Source organism: Aquarana catesbeiana, linkage group LG02 (assembly GCF_042186555.1).
Source record: "Aquarana catesbeiana isolate 2022-GZ linkage group LG02, ASM4218655v1, whole genome shotgun sequence".
NCBI classification, from domain to species: domain Eukaryota; kingdom Metazoa; phylum Chordata; class Amphibia; order Anura; family Ranidae; genus Aquarana; species Aquarana catesbeiana.
Window position 1 is genome coordinate 236,977,074 of NC_133325.1, and position 22,166 is coordinate 236,999,239.

At 43.0% G+C, this 22,166-nt stretch overlaps 2 protein-coding genes across 3 annotated transcripts in view; one reads left to right on the forward strand and one right to left on the reverse strand.

The window, feature by feature from the left end:
- DIS3 (DIS3 homolog, exosome endoribonuclease and 3'-5' exoribonuclease) overlaps positions 1-7,554 on the reverse strand; it is a 122,444-nt gene extending 114,890 nt beyond the window's left edge. Inside the window, exons 1-2 of the mRNA XM_073612670.1 lie at positions 7,389-7,554; positions 4,784-5,024 (exon numbers count right to left, since the gene is read on the reverse strand). Coding sequence (XP_073468771.1) covers positions 4,784-5,002 — 219 coding nt within the window. The 5' untranslated portion in view covers positions 5,003-5,024; positions 7,389-7,554. The remainder of the gene's footprint in view (positions 1-4,783; positions 5,025-7,388) is intronic.
- Positions 7,555-7,683: 129 nt separating this feature from the next.
- Positions 7,684-22,166, forward strand: part of PIBF1 (progesterone immunomodulatory binding factor 1) — a 301,512-nt gene continuing 287,029 nt past the window's right edge. The window contains exons 1-3 of one of the 2 annotated variants that reach the window (XM_073614256.1): positions 7,684-7,813; positions 19,560-19,837; positions 21,883-21,983. In XM_073614256.1, the coding sequence (XP_073470357.1) occupies positions 19,595-19,837; positions 21,883-21,983 (344 nt within the window). In that variant the 5' untranslated portion in view covers positions 7,684-7,813; positions 19,560-19,594. The remainder of the gene's footprint in view (positions 7,814-19,559; positions 19,838-21,882; positions 21,984-22,166) is intronic. The other variant, XM_073614257.1, reaches the window with a different exon arrangement.

Sequence of the window (22,166 nt, forward strand, 5' to 3'; positions counted from 1 at the left end):
GGATCTGCACTAAGACTTTCTCCTCCTGGGAAATCGCAGAGGGTCCCTCTCCACCTGATTCCTCCTAAGAGGAATCATCCATCCCATCCTGATCCTCTGAAAGGGATTCCTCTCCTTTATCCCAGAGCTCCTCTGCCTGAGGGTCTTGGCAAACAGAGGAAGGCCTAGTGCGTTTTCTTCCACTGAGTGAAGATGTAATCACGGCCATTAATCTTTCCTCTAAACCATTAATAGCTGAGGAAAAAAAACCCTGTGTAACGTATGTGCCGGAGGCAGGTATAGCCCCTGACCCCAATGGCTCCCTCTGGCTAGCCGTCCCTGGCCCCTCAGGGGGGAGGATGCTGCAGAAAGGGGGTCCTCAGAACCTGAACGAGATCCCCTAGAGTCTCTGGTTCTTGAGGTGTTTGAACCTCTTCTACCCATAGTGCAAAGCAACAAGGTGGAGGTATCACAAAATGAACACTGCCTGCTGAGCGATGTAGTCCGGCTAAAAGCCCTGCTACCCAATGCCCAGTCTGGTGTTACCAAGTAAATGCTGCCTAGGAGAATGCCTGTGTCCCACCTTCCATGCGACCGTCAGCTCTGTGTCCCTCTGAAGGCTGTGTGCACCTGTACAAAGTGCCTTTAATAGCCTGCAGCTGGCCTGTGTGGGCGTCTGAGCACGCTGTGCTGACGCCCCGCCCCCCCCCCCCTACCGCCCCCCCTCGTATTTTGAAAAGACGAGCGCTTCCCGCGCTGGCTGACCCTCCGGACACAATATGGAGGAAAGGCTGGGGGTGGGGGAGGAAGGAGAGAGGCCGGTAGTGATGGGCCTGCACAATGGCGGCAATTGGCGGAGGCGATAGAGCGGTGTACAACCGCCTCACAGATACCTGCAGCCTCCCCCTAGCCTGGGGGAACATTCCTGAGAAATCCCCCCATCCCATCCTACCTGGAGCCGGCCGGAGGAGCGTGTGCAGCGTGGAAACACAGAGACAGACATCAGCATGAGAAGGTATGTGCTCTTGGCAGCCCCCAGTGGTCACAATAGGCATAGCATGCATTTACCTTAAAGGAGAAATCCTACTAGAATTAAAAAATTCTATGGAATCTCCTCTTACCTTATCCAGCCGCAGGGTTCTGTTGTACAGACCCAATCTTCACTTCTCACGGTGGGCTCCGTTTGAAAAAAAAAACGTCAGACTGGGTACCATCCAATTCGGCCTAGAAAGACACTTTGGAATGGATCCAGTTCGCCTGGCCTGCCCCAGTATAGGATATAGGATAATCCCTTTGGAGCTCAGCACAGGACATCTTTACACGTCCATCACCTAAGACACTGGCGTAAAAACTGAGGTTTTCCTGCAGAGGGAGGGATTATATAGGGGGTTGAACTTACTGATAGGGTGTGCCAGTGTCCAATCACCAGTGATACCTATATATAACCCATCAGTAATTACTGAGGCTCTGTGTCCCGTGATGTTCGAGAAAGAAATACAGTTTGGTACTTTTATGATTTGATTGATGGGCTTTATATTATAAATATTTAGATTACTGGTATTTATACATTTTTTCTGGCATTAACAGGTGCTGCAATTGTATTTTTATAGCTCTACGGTGAGCAGCCATGCTGCTATTGAACCTATCCTATCACAGATCATGCATTCCCTACAAGACTGCGAGGCCTTGCTGAGAACTTAAAATTGAGAACCATCCACACGGTAGTCTTCTTCTTGAAACAAGATGTCCAGAACCTAACAAGGAATTGGAGCTGCAGAGGAAAGCATCAGCACACTGGAAGCTCCAGTCTGCCACTATAAGGGATGCTTCCTGGCAGATAGTTTCTCTCAGATCGAAGCTGGATGACTTGTGGGAAAAAAAGATTGAGACTAAACCGTTTTGTTGGCTTCCCAGAAAAATCTAAGGGAACCTCTCCTGAACGATTCCTTACCTCATATCTAAAAAGCACACTAGGGGATAACGCCCTTGAAATATCATTCCCCATAGAGCACGCCCATCACACGTCACTTCACCCTCCACAACTGAGCGCTCCTAGGATTCTTTTAAATTGCATGGATTCTAAATTTCCAAGACAAACAAGGTTACCATCCTTAAAGCAGTTGTACGGCAGAAGGTTTTTTTTTATCTTAGCGTATTCTATGCATTAAGATAAAAAACCTTGTGTGTAGCAGCCTCCCCAGCACCCCACAATTACCTACCTAACCTCCTCCTTTCCAGCAATGTCCAGGATCCTCTCAGCCATCCAGTACACTCCTACTGATTGGCTGAGACAGAGCAGCTGTGCTACTGGCTTCCGCGGCTGTCAAAGCCAGTCAATCAGGGGAGAGAGGGAACAGGGCCAGGTCGGGGCTCCATGTCTAAATGGATACACGGAGCGCTGACTCGGCTTGGGTGACAACCTGTAACAAGCTACTGGCTGAGGGGCACTCAAAGAAGGGAGGGGCTAGGAGCAGCAAAGAGGGACCCAAGAAGAGGAGAATCTGGGCTGCTCTGTGCAAAACCAACTGCACAGTGGAGGTAAGTATACACAGGTTAGTATTTTTTTTTTTTTTTTTTTTTTTAAAGCGAGCGTTTACAATCACTTTAAGGCTGCATGTATCTTGGGAGAACTTTGCTTAAGAAGAAATCTGATTACCATCTACCCCAATGTCTTGATGTCCAGAAGCAAAGGGCCTCATTCTTTGAAGTAAAAAATTACACCTACAAGATAAAGGTCTGCAATACACTATACCTTAACCCGCCAAGCTCTGAGTGATCTCTTAGTGAAAAGCAATTTTCTTTTCATTCCTGAAGGAAGCTACGACCTGGCTGGATGAATCCTTTGGACTCTCATGCTATAATAACCGCTCATGAATAAATCGGATGAGTATTCCAAGTCTTATGCTGTCTCCATTCCGAATATCTGTTTAATTTTTTCTTCCTTGGTAACATTTATTATAGCAGTATTTAGGTCGAACATATTCTTTATCATGTATAAGAAATTTTGAATAGAAGCAAATACAAGTCCCATAAATACTACATATTTAATCAATTCATATACATGGGGATCCCCCCATTAATTCTGCAGTAACATGATTATCTAGCCCATACTGGGAGAAAGCCAAAGCCTCACAGGTCATAAAGTCTTAGTGAGCCAAGACATAGTGGTAAATAAAGCTGCTGACACAAGCACATTAGTCCGGAGGGTGTAACTGATGCAACCAGTAGTCCAACACCTTAAAAGTGATACTAAACACACACACACTGCTTAATTTACATTGGCCCCTCTATTTCTGTTTGTGGACGATGGCACTGCAATTATTTTATTTAAAAAAAAACATCTAAGTACCCTTTTCCTTATCGATATACAGCTGTTACATGACCCAGATCTTTCCCAGTCTGTCTGAAGGGAAACATAAGCAGGGGGAGCTTCTAGTACTCTACTGCTGGTCACGTTTAAAAAAAAGAAAAAAGCTTTTGGGATACCAGGTAAAAATAAATAATATCAATAAATTGTTTTAAATTGTTATATTTGAAAATCAAATCTTTATTATTATTTGGCGATAACATGGTGTGGGGGTGGATTTTTGCCAGTCACAGGCTATGTCACACCCCTCCAGCCTGTGTCTTAGAATAAGAAGGATGTGAAGCCACAATTAATCTACATGTAATAATCCGCCCCATTGTGTTTAGCTAGTTAGTAGACATGGAGGAGGAGGGAGTGGGCTGTCATTTACCATTGTGTATACACCCAAATGTGTGACGCTATAGTCGCATAGGCTGCTCAGATTTGATAGCGAGGAAATGCTCAGTGTAGAAACTAACTAAAAACTGAGCATGTGCAGAGTTGCCACCACAGGTGCAAAATCCCTAGCTGAATAGGGTATATGGACAGAAGGCAGAGATAAGGGGGCTCAGCTAGTTGCAGAGGGTGCCACTACTACCCCACTCCTCCTTACGCAACAAAGTGGAGGACTTGGAACCTGACTAGCTAAGTAAAAGATAGCTCCACTAGAACTTCTGTGTCCATGGGGATAGCAGCTTCTCCTCAAGCAGGGAAGAGACCTTTGAGAAAGCTGAGAAGGTAACAGGGAAGGAAGCTCCCACAACTAGGATACTAACAAAAGTTAATGCCAGCCAAGAAAAGCCCAGATATGCAACCTCTCCAGGTCCAATGCCCCTGAAATCATAGGAGCTCATATACTGGGATGCCCCTTTAACAAACATGTAAATCTGAGAGAAAATAAACGGTTTTGATGTTCCTGTTGAGCTGGAGGAACCACAAAAACGGAGGTGAATATGCTCTTTTTATTGACAGGTGATAGGCTTCCTGTTTTAGGTAGGGTGAGCCTCTCTCTCTCATGTGCTGCCCTGAAAGATGATTGGGGGGGGGGGGGGTATTTTTCTTCCTATTAACCCTTAGTTTACCCCAGCCCTGATTAACTCTTTCTTTCCAATAGTAGTTTCCCTGGTGATTTTTTTATGGTTTATATCTTTTTTTCTAACCAGTAACATTTAAACAATTTTTTTCATTTTTTTGCGCTTAGATAGCGAATTATTGAGTGCCGTAATAAAAAGCACAGAAGCTACCATTTAACACCAACTGCCTTATAATGGACCAAAAAGCATGAGTGAAAATCTCAGCCTGTTCCCACTTTTCCCTGGGACAGCAAAAATAACATGATGGCACCAAGAGCTGCAATATTTCACTCACAGGAGGCAAATACAGAACTCTCAAGTGAAAGCATCAGTAGGTACTTTGCATTGGTTAAAAATGATTGCTTTATTTAAACAAACGTCATACCTGGTGAAGCAACACATTAGTATCAGGCAAAATGTAGTGGGGAAATTGGCAAAGAGAACTTTGCATATGGGTATCCTGACGGAGGACTGGGTTCTCCTGTTTGCACTCTGTACAGCCCTGGAAACCACAGGTTATATCATCCCTCAAGTAATGTTCTCTGACAATTTTTAAAATTCCGCCCGAGCGTGTCTTCTTCACAAAGGTCTTGGATTTCAACATTTTCTTTTTATTCCTTCTTTGGCTGCAAAAGATATTTATAGAAAGAACATAAGTCACAGTTAAACATAAAAAGAAAGGTAGATATGTAAAATGTTATATCTTTCGGCCATAGAGCATGTGTTCCCACTCTTGTGTGAGGACGATTTTCATTCCGTGTGTAACGCATAGGGCAGCCCATTCACTTCAAAGGGCTGCACTATGTGTGATCGTCACCCAAAAGAAGCTCCTTCTCCTTTTTGCATGACAAGCTTCACATGATTTATATGATTGAGATTTCAGCGCAATTCTGTCATGCAGAAAAATCGCACCACATTTTAAGTGTCATTTAGAATGAATGTCACCCAAACGCATACTGCGCATTTTGCACTGATTGCCGCACACTTGGGGATCGTGGGCAGAATTATGGCAATTACGCCCACAATTCCAAATGGCAAAGTGTGAATTTGAAAGCTTTTAAGCCATGTTGGCCAATCAATATGATGATTAGTAAGAAACAAGCATTTTATCCTTGCAAAGAGATACAGATATCATAAACTTGTGGACAGACCAAAGGGAAGAGCCACAAACTTAAATGATGCTGGTCCACAACAAACCACAGGAACTGTTGGTCATTTGAGATAAAAAAAAAAAAATGGTAACAAGGAATATGAGGTATGAAAAATTTCTTACTCTAGTTATTCTAAATACAAGAGGTCAAAAAGACATAATATGAGTTGGTAAATAGAGCACTTCATCTTGCCCTTGTGCCATACGGCATTAGAGTAATTTACTGTTAAAAAAGGAAAGCTCTTAAAAAAAAAAATTGTCGTATGAAGCATGACGAAACAAAAGGCATACGATGCTATGCGTACCATTTCATGCATAACAATTTTCAAAAAGGTGGCACAACATTAGGGACACTGTCTGCAATCTCATGTCATGTGCGCACAGTCTCTGACCATCTCTTGTGTCAAGTGCGCACAGTCTCTGGCCATCTCTTGTGTCATGTGCGCACAGTCTCTGGCCATCTCTTGTGTCAAGTGCGCACAGTCTCTGGCCATCTCTTGTGTCAAGTGCGCACAGTCTCTGGCCATCTCTTGTGTCAAGTGCGCACAGTCTCTGGCCATCTCTTGTGTCATGTGCGCACAGTCTCTGGCCATCTCTTGTGTCATGTGCGCACAGTCTCTGGCCATCTCTTGTGTCAAGTGCGCACAGTCTCTGGCCATCTCTTGTGTCAAGTGCGCACAGTCTCTGGCCATCTCTTGTGTCAAGTGCGCACAGTCTCTGGCCATCTCTTGTGTCAGGTCCGCACAGTCTCTGGCCATCTCTTGTGTCAGGTCCGCACAGTCTTTGACCATCTCCGGTAGTATATCTGCACAGTCTTTGACCATCTCCGGTAGTATGTCTGCACAGTCTCTGACCATCTCCTGTATCATGTCTGCAGTCTCTGACCATCTCCTGTATTATGTCTGCAGTCTCTGACCATCTCCTGTATCATGTCTGCAGTCTCTGACCATCTCCTGTATTATGTCTGCAGTCTCTGACCATCTCCTGTATCATGTCTGCAGTCTCTGACCATCTCCTGTATCATGTCTGCAGTCTCTGACCATCTCCTGTATCATGTCTGCAGTCTCTGACCATCTCCTGTATTATGTCTGCAGTCTCTGACCATCTCCTGTACTATGATTGCAGTCTCTGACCATCTCCTGTACCATGTCTGCAGTCTCTGACCATCTCCTGTATCATGTCTGCAGTCTCTGACCATCTCTTGTATCATGTCTGCAGTCTCTGACCATCTCTTGTATCATGTCTGCAGTCTCTGACCATCTCCTGTATCATGTCTGCAGTCTCTGACCATCTCCTGTATCATGTCCCCAGTATCTGACCATTTCTTGTGTCATGCCTGCAGTCTCTAACCATCTCCTGTACCATGCCCATAGTCTTTGACTGTATTCTGTTACGTGTCTGCTCTCTCTGAACATTCACAGAATTTTATGTGCATCCCTTTTGCGATGTCAGGGGTCACACTTGAAGCCCTTTATATCATGATAGTTGACCACCCCTGGTCTACATGCATTAACACGTACATGTGTAGTCATTTATTGGAATGAAAGAAGAATTGTATGTTTTTAAACGTGAGTACTTTAGACACATATTTTACACAGGATCTTCTGCTAGCTCTACCAGCAAGGACCTAGGTTTCATGCAAAATATCCACCTATGCCTGTGTGAATGAGCCCTAACACAGCTGGTTGCATTGGTTCCAGTCCTTCTATAACACAGCATGTGGACTATAGTACAATAATGTGATCTTTAGATGTCAGAGCTCACAGCAAGCTCCGCACCGCTCAACACAATAATCAGCCCATTCTATAACCCAGGAAACATTACAAGATAATCACAATACCTCCACTGAAGCCTTTTAATATTTCCTTCACGTTTTCCTCCCGACAGGCCAGCCGGCACATGCGCAGCACCCACGTGTAGTGAGCGGAAACTCCGTCAAATTCACCAATCAAAGAAAGGTTAGTATCAAATCGAGGTGTGATCCGCAAACCCGGAAGACTTGGCTTATCATGTGATTAAAACAGCCATTCAAAATGATCGTTTATTCTTTGCGTGAAGCTAAGGATATACACAGCTAAGGAAGAGCTCTAAAGTCTGTTTGTTGAATGAAAGCGGAGGGGAGGAGTAAAGTGTAACGGGGCGGGCAGGGGAGGAGAGAGGCGGAGATGGGCTGGGCTGAGAATGACGCATGCGCTGTAGAAGCAGTTTGTTGTTAGTTGTAGTGTAGGCGGTTTTAACAGCGGCAAAGAGCATAGAAGGAGCCGGGTATGTACTGCTGGGGACGGAACCTTCTGTGGTCACCGACCCACCACACTGTCCTCCTTTACTTTCTCCATTCATTTACAGCTCATGTCATTGTCACCATTTAAAGTGAGTGAGGAGGGATGTGACAGGTAGTCCTGACCGAGAACAACCGAGGACCACCAGTGTCCATTGTGACAAGTCTCAGAAAACTTCCCTCTGTTTTAAAACTATATCTAAGGCCATTTTCTTTCTATTTTGGATGGAGTAGTTGATGGTTAAAGCAGAACTAAAAGGATCTTTACCTTTCCTCCAATGGTTCCTGTCCCGCGTTGTCCTCTTCTAGCGCTGGTCTATGGCCATCTTCATTGGCCAGGACGGGATCGCGGGGAGTCACTCATCCCGGCACATAGGGATCAGCTCAGTGCTGTGAGCTGAACTGCACAGGTGAGTCTCCATGCCGGAGGTCGCTGCGCACAGGCAGGTAGGTGTGTATTATTGCAGAAAGGACATTGTATGTCTTCTCTCCAATGACAGCCTGCCATAACCAAGACTTCAATTCCACTTCAAAGCCTCTTTCACACTTGTACGACCTGAAAGTCGCACGACTTTGATGCAATGCCTGTGTAATCTTCAGGTCTATGGACCTCAAGTCACATCAAAGTCGGACCAAAGTAGTGCAGGCAGGGCAGCCATCAGAAATTTTGGGGCCCCCAAAAAGCAGCTTTAAGCCTGGGGCTCCCCTTGGCCTAAACACCAACATTCACCAGGGCCCACCCACTGGTCATTCCACCAAATTTGCTCACTGGCCATCCCACTGAGTCCTTCGGTGCACCCACTTTTATTTTTATTTTAACATTCTTACAACTTAAAGCGGAGTTCCGCTTAAAAAAAAATTAAAAGTCAGCAGCTACAAATACTGCAGCTGCTGACTTTTGATAATCGAACACTTACCTGTCCCAGTTTCCAGAGATGCGGGGGAGACGAAGCCCCGTTTGTCTCCCCCATCTCTCTGCAGTGCCGGCATTGTCACTGTGGGTGCCCGACTGTGGCTTCACAGCTGGACACGCACTGCGCATGCGTGAGCCGCGCCGTGACTAGCCGGGCAATCATCTGGGACCTGTGACGTGTTCCGAATGATTGAAGAGGGGGGGGGGGGGAGAGGTTAACTTGCTTCTGGCGCCACGGTGCACCGTGAGGAAGTGGGAGCTGGAACCATCAAAAAAGTGGGTATCCGCTCCCCCCCAAAAAATAACATCCCAAATGTGGCATGTCAGGGGGTCACCTTCCCCTAAAGCAGAAGTTCAATTTTTGGGTGAAACCATATATGAAAATAAATCCAATGCAGCAAAGAGATGGCCCCATATATTCAGCAAAGAGACAGCCCAATCCAGCGAAGAGACATCTCAATCCAGCAAAGAGAGAGCCCCATATATTCGGCAAAGAGACATCTCAATCCAACAAACAGGCATCTCCATCCAGCAAAGAGAGAGCCCCATATATTCAGCAAAGAGACAGCCCAATCTAGGAAAGAGTCATCCCTTTGAGTGCATCGGCTCACTCTGCGGCCACCTTGCTTCAGCAATTGCTAGTTACTGCAGCATCAACAACTGTGGTATGTTTGGTTGGAGCATGGGTGTCCGGGCTCCTCTGGACACCAGGGCCCCCTACATGTCTATGGGCTGCCCCCCCCCCCCCCTGATGGCAGCCCTGAGTGCAGGGACTACGGTGAAGTCGCACAGATATGAACGTTACTCATTGGAAATCATGAGGTACGACATGTCATGCGACTTTGCAGTCCCAAGTCTCAGGACAAGTCGCACAAGTGTGAAAGAGGCCTAAAGTGGTATTAAAGCCAAACGCAAACATTTATTATATTTCAGCTTTCCAATTCTTAGATGGGATGGCTGTATTAGTTTTCTTTAGGCTTTCTTTTAGGCCTCGTGTACACTGCTGCTCGTAATTGGACATTTAGGAGCAGTTGGGCATTTTTTTCAGCTGCCCCTGAATTCTCCTCTATGTTATCTTATCAGTAGATGTACACAGGGTCGCTTAGAAGCATTTCTTGGAAAGCAAAAAAAATGCTTTAAGGACGGATGTTCAGAGGCATTTGAAACGCCAAATTCCAGTAGCAGCGGTAACTCACATTTAGCCGTGTTTCGTTTACAGACATTTTAAATTTTTGACTATTTAAAAAAAAAAAAACACTTCTAATCGCAAACACAGCTAAATGCGACATGTAAACGCGGCAAAACAGACGTTTTTAAACGTCGGTTACTATCTGTCAAGTTCATTCGTTGAGGAGAGGTTGTAAAAAATGCCCCGTGTACATAAAGCCTTATTATAAACTGGTGATCTGGCCAGTAAGTCTTTTGTTTTTCAACAGAGCAAATGTATGTATTAATTTATTCAATTTAGGGGTTACTAAACTCACAACAGTAAAATCAGTTTATATGCAGTAATGCATGCTTGATATACTCGCTGTGGAACCTAAGAGGTTAAAGTGGATGTAAACCTGAAAAAAAAAAAAAAAATTTTGATATCATACTGTAGAGTATAAGATTTTCTATCATTTGAGCCCAGTCTTGCCACACAGAGTTAATCCGTCTCTGAGCAATCCTCTTTTATTGTTCAGTGAGAAAAATCTTGACAAACTGAGAAAAACTTTGTCAAATACTCCCCCTTGCTGTGAGTGACAGGTGATTTACATATCTCCTGCACTAGACTAAGACACAGGCATTATTTTTTAATTCCCTCCCACTCCTTTCTTCAGCAGCTCTGCAAGGATTGGCTGTTCCACACTTCACCATGATTTGGCATGCTGAAGTCATGTGGTTACTTTCCTGTCTTTTCACTGGATGTTAGAGATCATAGCAGAAGTTCAGTGTTAGAAATAAGAGAAAATGCATATTGACAAGGGGAGTGTAGAGGTGGGCGGGGAGTCTACTGACATCACAACTCCACCCACCGAGCTCCAGACAACAGACCCACCCACAGAATATGCAGTTTTTTGGGTCTAATAACAGACAGAGGGGAGACATTTGACAGGTAAAGATACATGCAGGAGGCATGTATATCCTTATAGATAACCCCTATGGCAGTAGTTTAGAAAGGATGACATTGGGTTTATATCCACTTGAATCCTCTGAATTGTGTAAAAAAAAAAAAAAAAAGGCTGTTTGATCCTGTTTGCACAGATCCTCCCATTCTTGCATTATCTCCAAAACATGTTTGGATAAGACAGAGTTAGTTGCCAGTCTGCACATGCTCAGTTTGGTGTGTATTGCTAGAGAATTTTTTTTCTTGGAAGAGTGTATGTGATTAGCACAGGGCCAATGATCACTGTCCAGACAGAGGGTCGAGGGTTCTGGATCCTGATAGGACAGCCAGTACAGTATGAAAACTCCTCCTACAAGCTTTAACCAGGTACTGATAGAAGTCACAAGACTGCTATATACTGCTGATGAGAGGGTATTTAGTAGAGATATGAAGGCCCGGAAAAAAACGGAAACATTTGGGAATAAAAAAAAGTGTTTTTTTTCTGAAGGCTTTTTTGTTTTTTTTTTCCAAAAAATTGGAAAAATTTAAAAAAGAAAAAAAAAAATTGTGGAATATTTTATTTTAACATGATGAATAAAATATTTTAAGACAGGGTGTTCAAATATTTTCCAAATCATTTCTAAAAAAAAATGTATGAAATCAGATTATTTTAATTTCTGTGCACTGAGTGAGGACAAGCAAGTCCTAGGTAACAAACTGAACCCTCCAATGCAAGAACAGTATGCATTTCTTGCTTTAGGAGGTGCTGTGCTGCTATTGTAACAAGAACCGGTCCAGTCAAACCTTAAGTTTTTATAAGTTCCTAATTGTGATGACGGACAAAAAAGAGTAGCTGCAGAAGCAGCTCAGAAAATGATTCTGATTAAATGTCCATTGAAACTTAGTCCCACTCTCTTCTTAACACTTCCCCCATCTTCAATTCTTTTTATGACAATGGGGTTTTTATTTTTATTTAAAGTGGAGGGCCACCCTGAAAAAAAAAAAAATTCACCAAAAATCCTAAAAAAAAAATTAAAAAAAAAATTTGAAAAAAATTTTTTTTTAAACTTACCTAAACCCTTGTTGCTAGGCAGTCTTCCTAATCTGCCTCTTTCTTTTCCGTGGCGTGTTCTTCTCCTCGGTGAGCGGCCCCGTTGTCTTCTGGGAACTGTGTGTGTTCCCAGAACACCACGGGGCCATTCACAGAGCGCCGCGCCGCTCGCTCGTGCGCAGTAGGAAACTGGCAGTGTATCCGCAAGGCTCCACTGCCTGTTTCCCTTACCTAGGATGGCGGTGCCGGGACCCGGGGAGGGGTCGGCCTCGAGCGGCCGACATCACGGGCACCCAGGACAGGTAAGTACTTATTTAAAGTCAGCAGCTACAGTGTTTGTAGCTGCTGACTTTTATTTATTTATTTTTTTTTAAGGCCGGAATCCTGCTTTAATACTGTGGAGAGGAAATGTGAAAAATTGTTACTTTTGGTTTTGAAAATTGTTTTGTGGAGGCTTTTTGGCTGTTCCACATAAACTAGTAGTAAGCAGTTCTGGAGATTGTTGCTCCCTTTGTTACAAATAAATATTATAAAAAAGTCAATTCTGTTTGTGATAATTGTTTGGCTACACTATATTTTTAATATGCTAGTTGTGATAATTTTATGCCCAGTCAAATTGTCCATAGTCATATTTTATGTTCCTAAAGTAACAGAATGATTTTCAATCTTAAAAAGACAAAAAAGTGCTAATGTAGCATTTTTTTCAATTTTTCCGAAAATTTCCGTTTTTTCCCCCAAAAAACTGAAAAAAAACTGTTTTTTTTCCCAGCTTTAAAATTTTACATCTCTATTATTTAGCGGTATATATTTACTAAAATAATTGCATTCCCATGTTCTGTGTACTGTGGGAGGCCAGATATAGTGAATGCAGGGTCCTGGGTTTAGTAATACTTTTTTTTTTTTTTTTTTTTTATAAACAGAAAGGTTTTTATTAATCTCCATCGGAGAAAGTTTTCAGTACATTATACAATTAATAAACATAAAAAAAGGAAAATAAAATCAAACAGATGACAAAACAACAGATATCATAACAAAGTGTAAGACATAGTAGCCAGCATGTTATTTACATGTATTTCTCAGTACATAGCCTCAGTATTGCGTTCTCGTGCAAAAAGGGGGTAGGGTTGTCTTTAATTCAAAGGATAAGATGTCATGGGTATGAATAGTCCTATCTTATACCAACCATATGTAGCAATAATGGAATTGTAAGGGGTTTCCTTGGGGGGGTGAGAGGAGTGGGGGGGGCACCGAGGGTCCCGAACCTGAGCCGCCCAGCTGTAGGGACTGGGAAGAGACTGGGGTCCTCTCTCATTATAAACAGGATTTTAGTTGTCAGCCCAGACACCCCAGATCTTCTCAAACTTTTTAGGGCATTTACGACTCATATATGTAAGCTTATACAGTGGAAGGGTAGCATCAATAAGCTTTTTCACTGCCCAACCGTCGGGGGCTCCGGCTGCTTCCATTTAGTTAGGATGGCCTTCCTGGTATAGAACGAGGCATAGAAAATCAGTAAGAGCCCTTGCACACTGGGGCGGGGGGCGGCGTCGGCGGTAAAACGCCGCTATTATTAGCGGCGTTTTACCGTCAGTATGCGGCCGCTAGCGGTGCGGTTTTACCCCCCGCTAGCGGCCGAGAAAGGGTTAAATACCACCGCAAAGCGCCTCTGCAGAGGCGCTTTGTCGGCGGTATAGCCGCGCCGTCCCATTGATTTCAATGGGCAGGAGCGGTAAGGGAGCGGTATACACACCGCTCCTTCACCGCTCCGAAGATGCTGCTGCTACTTTTTTTACCGTCCTGCCAGCGCATCGCTCCAGTGTGCAAGCCCTCTGGGCTTGCACACTGGAATGAAAGCAGCGGCACTTTCGGGGCGGTTTGCAGGCGCTATTATTAGCGCAATAGCGCCTGCAAACCGCCCCAGTGTGCAAGGGCTCTAACCTTTTGTGAGTGTTTGTGGTGATATTGTCACAGACACCGAGTAAGAGGACACGGGGGTCAAGTCCTATGGTCAAATTCCCAATCGAGTTGATACATTGCACCACTTCCCTCCAGAATTGTTGAATAAGGGGACAAGACCACATCACATTGTAGAATGTTCCCACTTCAGTATTGCATTTTGGACATTTGTCAGATTGGGTGGGGTATATCCTAGCAAGCCTCTGGGGTGTATAATATGCCTTGTGGAGGAATTTCAGTAATACTTTAAGAGGGCTGAGATAAACCATTTACCACTAACAGGGGTGCTTACAATGGTCAGCTTTTATTTATGTAAAACCTTTATCCCAAAATGAAAACACTGTTATTGTAACTGCTTATAAAGCGTGAGCTTGACTTCAATTTGTTAATACATCTAAATCTGCTAGTCTAAGGCCTCATGTACACTGCTGCTGGTAAATGGACGTTTAGGAGCAGTTGGGCATTTTTTTTCACTGCCCCTGAACTCTCCTCTGTTATCTTATCAGTACATGTACACAGGGTCGTTTATACTTGTTTCTAGGCAGTTGTTTAGAGGCTTTTTTTGGAACGCAAAAAAAAATGGGTTCAGAAGCTGAGCTTAGAGGCATTTGAAGCTCCAAATGCTTCTAAATGCAGTAACTTGCGTTTAGCCGCGTTTCTTTTACAGACATTTTTCATTTTTGGCTATTTTGAAAAAAACTATTTTGCTTTTAGAAGCGTTTAAAAAAAAAAAAACGCAGCTAAACACGGCAAAACAGACGTTTTAGACGTGGGTTACAATCTCTCAAGTTATATCGTTCAGGAGAGGTTGTAAAAACATCCTGTGTACATGAAGCCTTAGGCGTAAAAAAAAAAAAACAAAAAAAAACAAAGAATGCCCAACTGCTCCTAAACGTTCGTTTACAAGCAGCAGTGTACATGAGGCCCAACTTTTAGACTGGCAGGGCTGTTGATCAGTGATCACATCGTTACAGCAAACAGCAACATTTGGGAGCCGCGCAGGACCCCTTCATCAGGCATCACATACCTGATGAAGGGGTCCTGTGCGGCACGGAAACGCTGCTGTTTGCTGTAACAATGTGATCGCTGAGTAAAGCTTTGGACCCAGTTTTGGAGATGCGTGGTGTGCTGATGGTGTCTCTTGCTCTGTGTGTCTTATGGACATGGAGAGCCGCCTTGGGGGTAAGCACACAAAAGTGTCCCCATAGCAAGCCACTTGTCAAGCGAAGGGACCCAGAACACCAGTGGGGAACCCAAGAGGAAGATTGGGGCTGCTCTGTGCATAACCATTACACAGCGCAAATAAGTATGACTTGTTTTTGGGCTGGAAGGGGATGAAAGTGTCTGATATTGAGGTGGTTGAATAGTACAGTATGTTTTATATCTTAAAGTGGTGTTCCGGCCGAAATTATACTTTTTAAATAAAAATACCCCTATAATACACAAGCTTAATGTATTCTAGTAAAGTTAGTCTGTAAACTAAGGTCTGTTTTGTTGGTTTATAGCAGTAGTTTGTTATTTTATAAACTTACAGCAGGCCGTGGCCATCTTAAGTGTGGGCATCTGAAGCCAGACTGTATTTCTTCCTGGATCTCATCCTTGCAGATCTCGCACATGCTCAGTGCAGCACAAGCAGTGTAATAGGTTTCAGGTCAGGTTTCCATAGCAACGGCAGTTTCAGAGGAAGTTGCCGCCCTATCCCAGAAGGCATTGCAAACAGGAAATGATGCGATGGGCCACGGCCAGGGAGGAGGAAGTGATAAATGAATACAGCAGATATACAGTAGGTGCTGAGAAAAAAAAAAAAATATCCAATTTGTTTACAGTGCACAGTTTAGTGAGGGATGCTGAAGAGTTGTAAAAGTGGGTGGAACTCCACTTTAAGTGAGTTCAGCTTTAATGTGGAACTAAACCCTCCTCTTCTTTACAGCCCGGAGGCTGCCATCTTTGTCTCTGTTGATCTGAAGTTGCCATGGTGCTGCACATGTGATCAGTTATGACACCAGCCATTTGAAGGTTTGACAGCTGGTTGAGATTAAAAGCAAATGTGACAGTTGGCAGTCCGGGCATGCCTTGAATGTGCCGTTTTGGGTTTAGTTCCACTTTAACTACTTGCCGCCCGCGCTATAGCCGAAAGTCCTCCTGAACAAGTGCTGTCTGCGCATCCTGCTCTGTGATCACCGAGTCTATAAGACTTCCTAGAGTGAAACAGTTAAATTGATGGGTTTAGTTCTGCTTGAAGGACATGGATATGTCTGATTAGCTACTGGCCATCTCCACCCCCCAGGTTTGTAGAACGATTAACCCATTGGAAACACACAATGATAATAATGACTTAATAGTTGTAGCTCAAGCTGCCTACTGTAAAGGATCTAATATTGGACATCCAAACTGATGTGAAGGGAGAATTTCAAAATATTTAGATGGGGGAAAATTTGTTGCAAATTTTATTTATTATTTTTTTTTCTACAAATGTAAGCTATTTTTATTACATGTATAATGACCCAGAAAGTGTTTACATAGTTCAACCGCTGCTGGTTCACTAGAATTGCACAGGAACATGGTCCACGTTTCTATTAGATCCCTGCACATTCCCCTGCAGTAACAGAAGTGCAGGAACGCATGGAAAATAATGCACGCGGTACATTTGAAAAAAGTGGGAGAGCTCATTTATTCTTTTTTAACAAGTATTTTATTGTTTTTCAAGCTATAGAGAAAGCAAAAAGAATATTCCAGTGTACTCTTGTGTGTCTCATTACCACTGTAATGCATCCCGGAGCTGCTCTAATGCCCTGTACACATGGTCGGACATTGATCGGACATTCCGACAACAAAATCCATGGATTATTTCCGACGGATGTTGGCTCAAACTTGTCTTGCATACACACGGTCACACAAAGTTGTCGGAAAATCTGATTGTTCTGAACGCGGTGACGTAAAACACGTATGTTGGGACTATAAACGGGGTAGTAGCCAATAGCTTTCGTCTCTTAATTTATTCTGAGCATGCATGACACTTTGAGCGTTGGATTTGTGTACACACGATCGGAATTTCCGACAACGGATTTTGTTGTCGGAAAATTTTATAGCAAGCTCTCACTTTGTGTGTCGGAAATTCCTACGGAAAATGTGTGATGGAGTCTACACACGGTCGGAATTTCTGTCAACAAGGTCCTATCACACATTTTTTGTCAGAAAATCCTATCGTGTGTAAAAAAAAAAAAAAAAAAAAATCTTGTTTGTTGCTCTAGTAAAGTGCTCCGGCAGCTTTCCGTTCCTATGTGAACTGGTCCTTAGCGCAACCTCAACTTTTATATTTTATTAATAAAGTTAATATATTGCATTTGTGTGTACTAAAATTAGCTTTAGTGTATTTTTACTGATAATATTGGTTTGATAAACCCTTGCAATAATATCATGTGACATAAAAAAATTGGAATTACCCCTATTTTATCCTTTGGGGTCTCTGCTATCAGAAAATATAAAGGTGGGGGTAGGATTTACTGAAACTGGAGCAGAGAGAATCTGGAACAGCTGTGCATAGTAACTAATGAGCTTCTAACTTCAACAGTAAGGCTCAGTTCACACTGCCGTGACCTGAAAGTCTCACTACTTGCGTTGTGACTTTGCCAGGCAGTTTCCTAGTGACTTCAGTACTACTTGATGTGACTTTGAATCAACTTTAATGGAATGCCTGGATAATCTTCCTGTAATGTTGGATCCTAATCACATCAATATAGATGAGGATCTGACTTGGAGGCGACTTCAATTAAAGTCTATGGGCACAAGTCAGATAGAAGTCGCCTTGAAGTAGTACAGAAACGCTTTCTAAAGTCGGAGCGACTTCATTAGTGCTAATTGAGACAGCTCTCATTGACTAACGTGGGATTTCACATGTCATGCGACTTGGGGTCTCACAAGTCGGATCCCAAGTTGCAGCAGTGTGAACTGAGCCTTAAAGTGAATGTAAAGTCTTGTTTTAAAAAACGAAGAAAAAAAAAAAAAAACAAACGTTCTACTTACCTGCTCTGTTGCAGTGGTTTTTGCACAGAGCAGCCCAGGTCCTCCTCTTCTCGGTTCCCTCTTTGCTGCTCCTGGCCCCTACCTCCCATCGAGTGCACCCACAGCCAGCAGCTTGCTATGGGAGCACCCGAGCCGAGTCACAGCTCCCTGTGCCCGGCCCCACCCCCTCTCTCCCCTGATTGGCTAACTGACTTTTACAGCCGCGGGAGCCAATAGCGCCGCTGCTGTGTCTCAGCCAATCAGGAATAGAGACACCTAAGACACTCGTAGACATCGCTGGAGAGTGATGGGGCTCAGGTAAGTAATTAGGGGGAGCTGGGGCGGCTGCTACATACAGAAGGTTTTTTTTTATCTTAAGGCATAGAATGATAGATTAAAAAAAAAAAAAAAAACTTCTGCCTTTACAACTCCTTTAACCACTTCAATACCGTCATATGACGTCCTGGGCTTTGAGCAGGTATATCTGAATGATGCCTGTAGTTAGAGACATCATTCAGATATTGCCGGTTTCAGCCGGCGAATCTCTACACCATAGGAACGATCATAATGGCCGTTCCGCCGCTTGATCGTTCCTATGGGAGGCGAGAGGGGACGTCCCCCCCCCCCCTCCCGCCGCCCTCCGGTGCTTGCTCCGACTCACCCTTACGATCGGTGAGGCGGAGAATAGATCCGCCGGCTCCGGATGTAGATCATAGATATTTCCGGCGGACCAGATGGTCCCCGGAGTCTCTATGATCGTCGGAGGCCGGGCGCGATGTTATGACGTCACGCCCGGCCTCTCCATTCAAAAAAATGGCGCCGCTTCGGCTGGGAAGCGGCGATCGTTTTATTTTTTTTTTATTTCAGGCTTCCCAGCCTAGTGGTGAGATATGGGGTCTTATTGACCCCATATCTCACTATTAAGAGCACCTGACATGTCATATTGCTATTACAAGGGATGTTTACATTCCTTGTAATAGGAATAAAAGTGATCAATTTTTTTTTTTTTTCAAAAAAAGTGTCAAAATAAAAAAAAAAAACATAATTAACAATAAAAAAAAAAAAAAAAAATTTTTGAAGCGCCGCTGTCCCCGTGTGCTCGCACGCAGAAGTGAACGCATATGTAAGTCCCGCCCACATATGAAAACGGTGTTCAAACCATACATGTGAGGTATCGCCGCGGACGTTGGAGCGAGAGCAATAATTTTGGCCCTAGACCTCCTCTGTAACTCAAAACATGTAACCAGTAAAAAAATTTCAAACGTCGCCTATGGGGATTTTTAAGTACTGAACATTGGCGCCATTCCACGAGCGTGTGCAATTTTGGAGCGTGACATGTTAGGTATCTATTTACTCGACGTAACTTCATCTTTCACAAAATGCAAAAACATTGGGCTAACTTTACTGTTTTGTTTTTTTTTTAAACACAAAACAGTTTTTTTCCCCAAAAAAACACGTTCGAAAAATTACTGCACAAATACTGTGTGAGATAAAAAGTTGCAACAACCGCCATTGTATTCTCTAGGGTCTTTGCTAAAAAAACATATATAATGTTTGGGGGTTCTATGTAATTTTCTAGCAAAAAAATGATGATTTTTACATGTAGGAGCAAAGTGTCAGAATTAGCCCGGTATTGAAGCGGTTAAGCTTTGAAAATGAAAGCTGTAAATTAGTTGCTTCCTCTTGAATAGTTTATTTTACATATTTAATTTTTTTTTGCAGTGTATATTACCACTTGGCCTATATAAAGCGATAACATGTCAAGAAAAGCAGGCAAAAAAATGAATATTTCCAGCTCCCTGGAGTCTGAAGATATAAGTCTGGAAACAACTGTCCCCACAGATGAAATCTCTTCTTCAGAAGAGCGCAATGGGTCCTCGAAAGTCACCAGACATCTGATTGAAAGGAAAGAGCTCCTTCACAATCTCCAGCTAGTGAAGATAGAACTCTCCCAGAAAAACCTCATGATTGACAACCTGAAAGGGGAATACTTGACTAAAGTGAGTTTCTCGGTTTGGGAAGTGAGCTGTATTTGTGTAAATCAGGGGGATATCAATAGGTTTCCAGAGACCCCACCCTTCTTCTTTGTGTTTTTTGTTACATGTATTTATATAATAATAGTCAAAGTAATGTAATATGCTATTGTTATGCTAAGGAAATTAGAACCGACATCTCCAATGTGATTTGTTTTTTGTTTTTGTTTTTTTAAGGCTAAGGCTCTTTTCACATGGGCAGACCAATAAAGCCCACCTGTTCGTTTTCTAGACGGACCTGATGGGACCATCCATTGCCCTCTATGGTGTGGCAGATGTGAATTGGCATGTGTCTATTTACACCCGCCGACATCTGATCCTATCCACTAAAAAGAGACAGATGTGGGGATCTGTTCCCCATCCTTTGGGCGGATCGGATGACAATCGGATGTAAACAGACAGGTGGTCCATTTACATCCGACCGCCCATAGAGTTAAGCAGGCTGTGTCCGTGTCTGCTCCACCAGCGGCTGCAATCAAACCTAACATTCCCAGAACACAGACAGAAATGCACGTTTCTGACAGCGTTTTTGGGAAAAAAAGTGAAGAAGATGGCAAAATGCTCATCAAGCTTGTGGTTGCATTATTTCTTAAAGTGGTTGAACAAAGCACATATATCTGTAGTGTTTATTTGTCTATCTCCAGAGCTCTAAGTGTCATTTCTCTCTGGTGCTTCATTCCTCTGTTATCAGCATGAGTCCCTTCTGAGAAGTTGTCCTGACACCAGAGATAAAATTGTGACGGGGAGGAGAGCTCAGCACACAGCTTGTTTATTCAGAATACAGCTATGCATTGTTCCTTCGTTCCTGTGCTGTGTGTGGAGGGGGGTGTGTGCCTTTCCGCCAATCATCTCTCACACAATGTACAAGAGCTCTAACTTCAGCTCCCTGTCCCCTCCTCTGTGCTATTGACAGATAAATAAGGCTTTTATCTAAATTCAGCACTTTGAAGGGATGTAGAGAAGGGATTGCTGCTGATAAACAAAAAAAAAAGCCTTTGTAAGAGTATTTATTTCATCTTTGTGTATCATTTGCATCTATTCACTTCACTGGGTATTTGAGAGGGTTTACAACCGCTTTAATGGTACCCCAAACAGGGGTAGCAGTCCTACATTAAATTGTGCAAAACACAAAATGCAAAATTTACTTTTCTCGGTGCCAAAAAAATGTACAAGCGTTATTTTGTTGTTGTACATCAGGCAGCCCATTCAAGTGAACGGTTGCTCTATGCTGTTGCTGGACAAACTAGCCAACAAAAAAAAAAAATGCGACCCATTCTGTTGCTCACATGGAAATGCTGCCTAAATAATTATTGATAATTCTTTGAAATAGCAAAACCTGCTTGCAGGATAAATAACTCCATTTAAATGAAATGCTTTCAACTTTCCTTACAAAAAAAATGACCACTTTATTTTTCACTGCTGCATATAACAAATGAAGAAAATATGTATTATATTGCTACACACATATTCTATCTCGAGCAGGTCTAGTTTGTAACTACTAGGAGCAATTTCCAAGTGCCTTGATTGATTTTCAGTCTTTTCATGGTGATGGCTTAGTTTCAGAACACTTTAAGATTAGTGCACATATTAGCGATACGTTGTAGCTTCAGCCACTTTTTTAGCCAAATTTTTGGGGTTTGGTAGACCTGGTCTGGGCAATTTATGATTATAATATTGCTATTTCTGATCACTAGGTGGCTCCATTTATCCAAAAGTTGTCCAAATCTTATTGCATAGGACGTTGGATTGATGCTACTTCTGTAGAATGTAAATAGCCAGTGTGCAGTGGAACATACACAATTTAATCGTAAAATATTATTAAATAAATGCTGTAAGTGTAGCTTATTGATTAACATAGTTTAACTCTTACCCTGTATGCATTAATTTCCAAAGGTATGGTGTATTGCTCTTGTTATGTCTCTTATTCTGATTTTAGTTTCATTCCACATATTGCAAGTTTTTTATAAAATCTGTGACTTCATTAAACTTACGTTTGCATTGAATTTTTGTAGATTGAAGAACTTGAAGAGAAACTGAATGATGCACTTTATCAGAAACAAATCCTAACACACAAACTTGAAACCCAGACCAAAATCCAACAGGAAGATGTCAGGTAGGACATTGTACCGGGAATAATGCATGGTATTCAGTGCTTGCAATTGGAGCACCATTTTTTTTTTTTTTTTTTAACTTTAAGGCTACTTTCACACTGAGGCGCTTTACAGGCGTTTTAGCGCTAAAAGTATTGCATGTAAAGCGCTTTCCTGTCACAGAGCTGTGCACTTGCGGGACATTA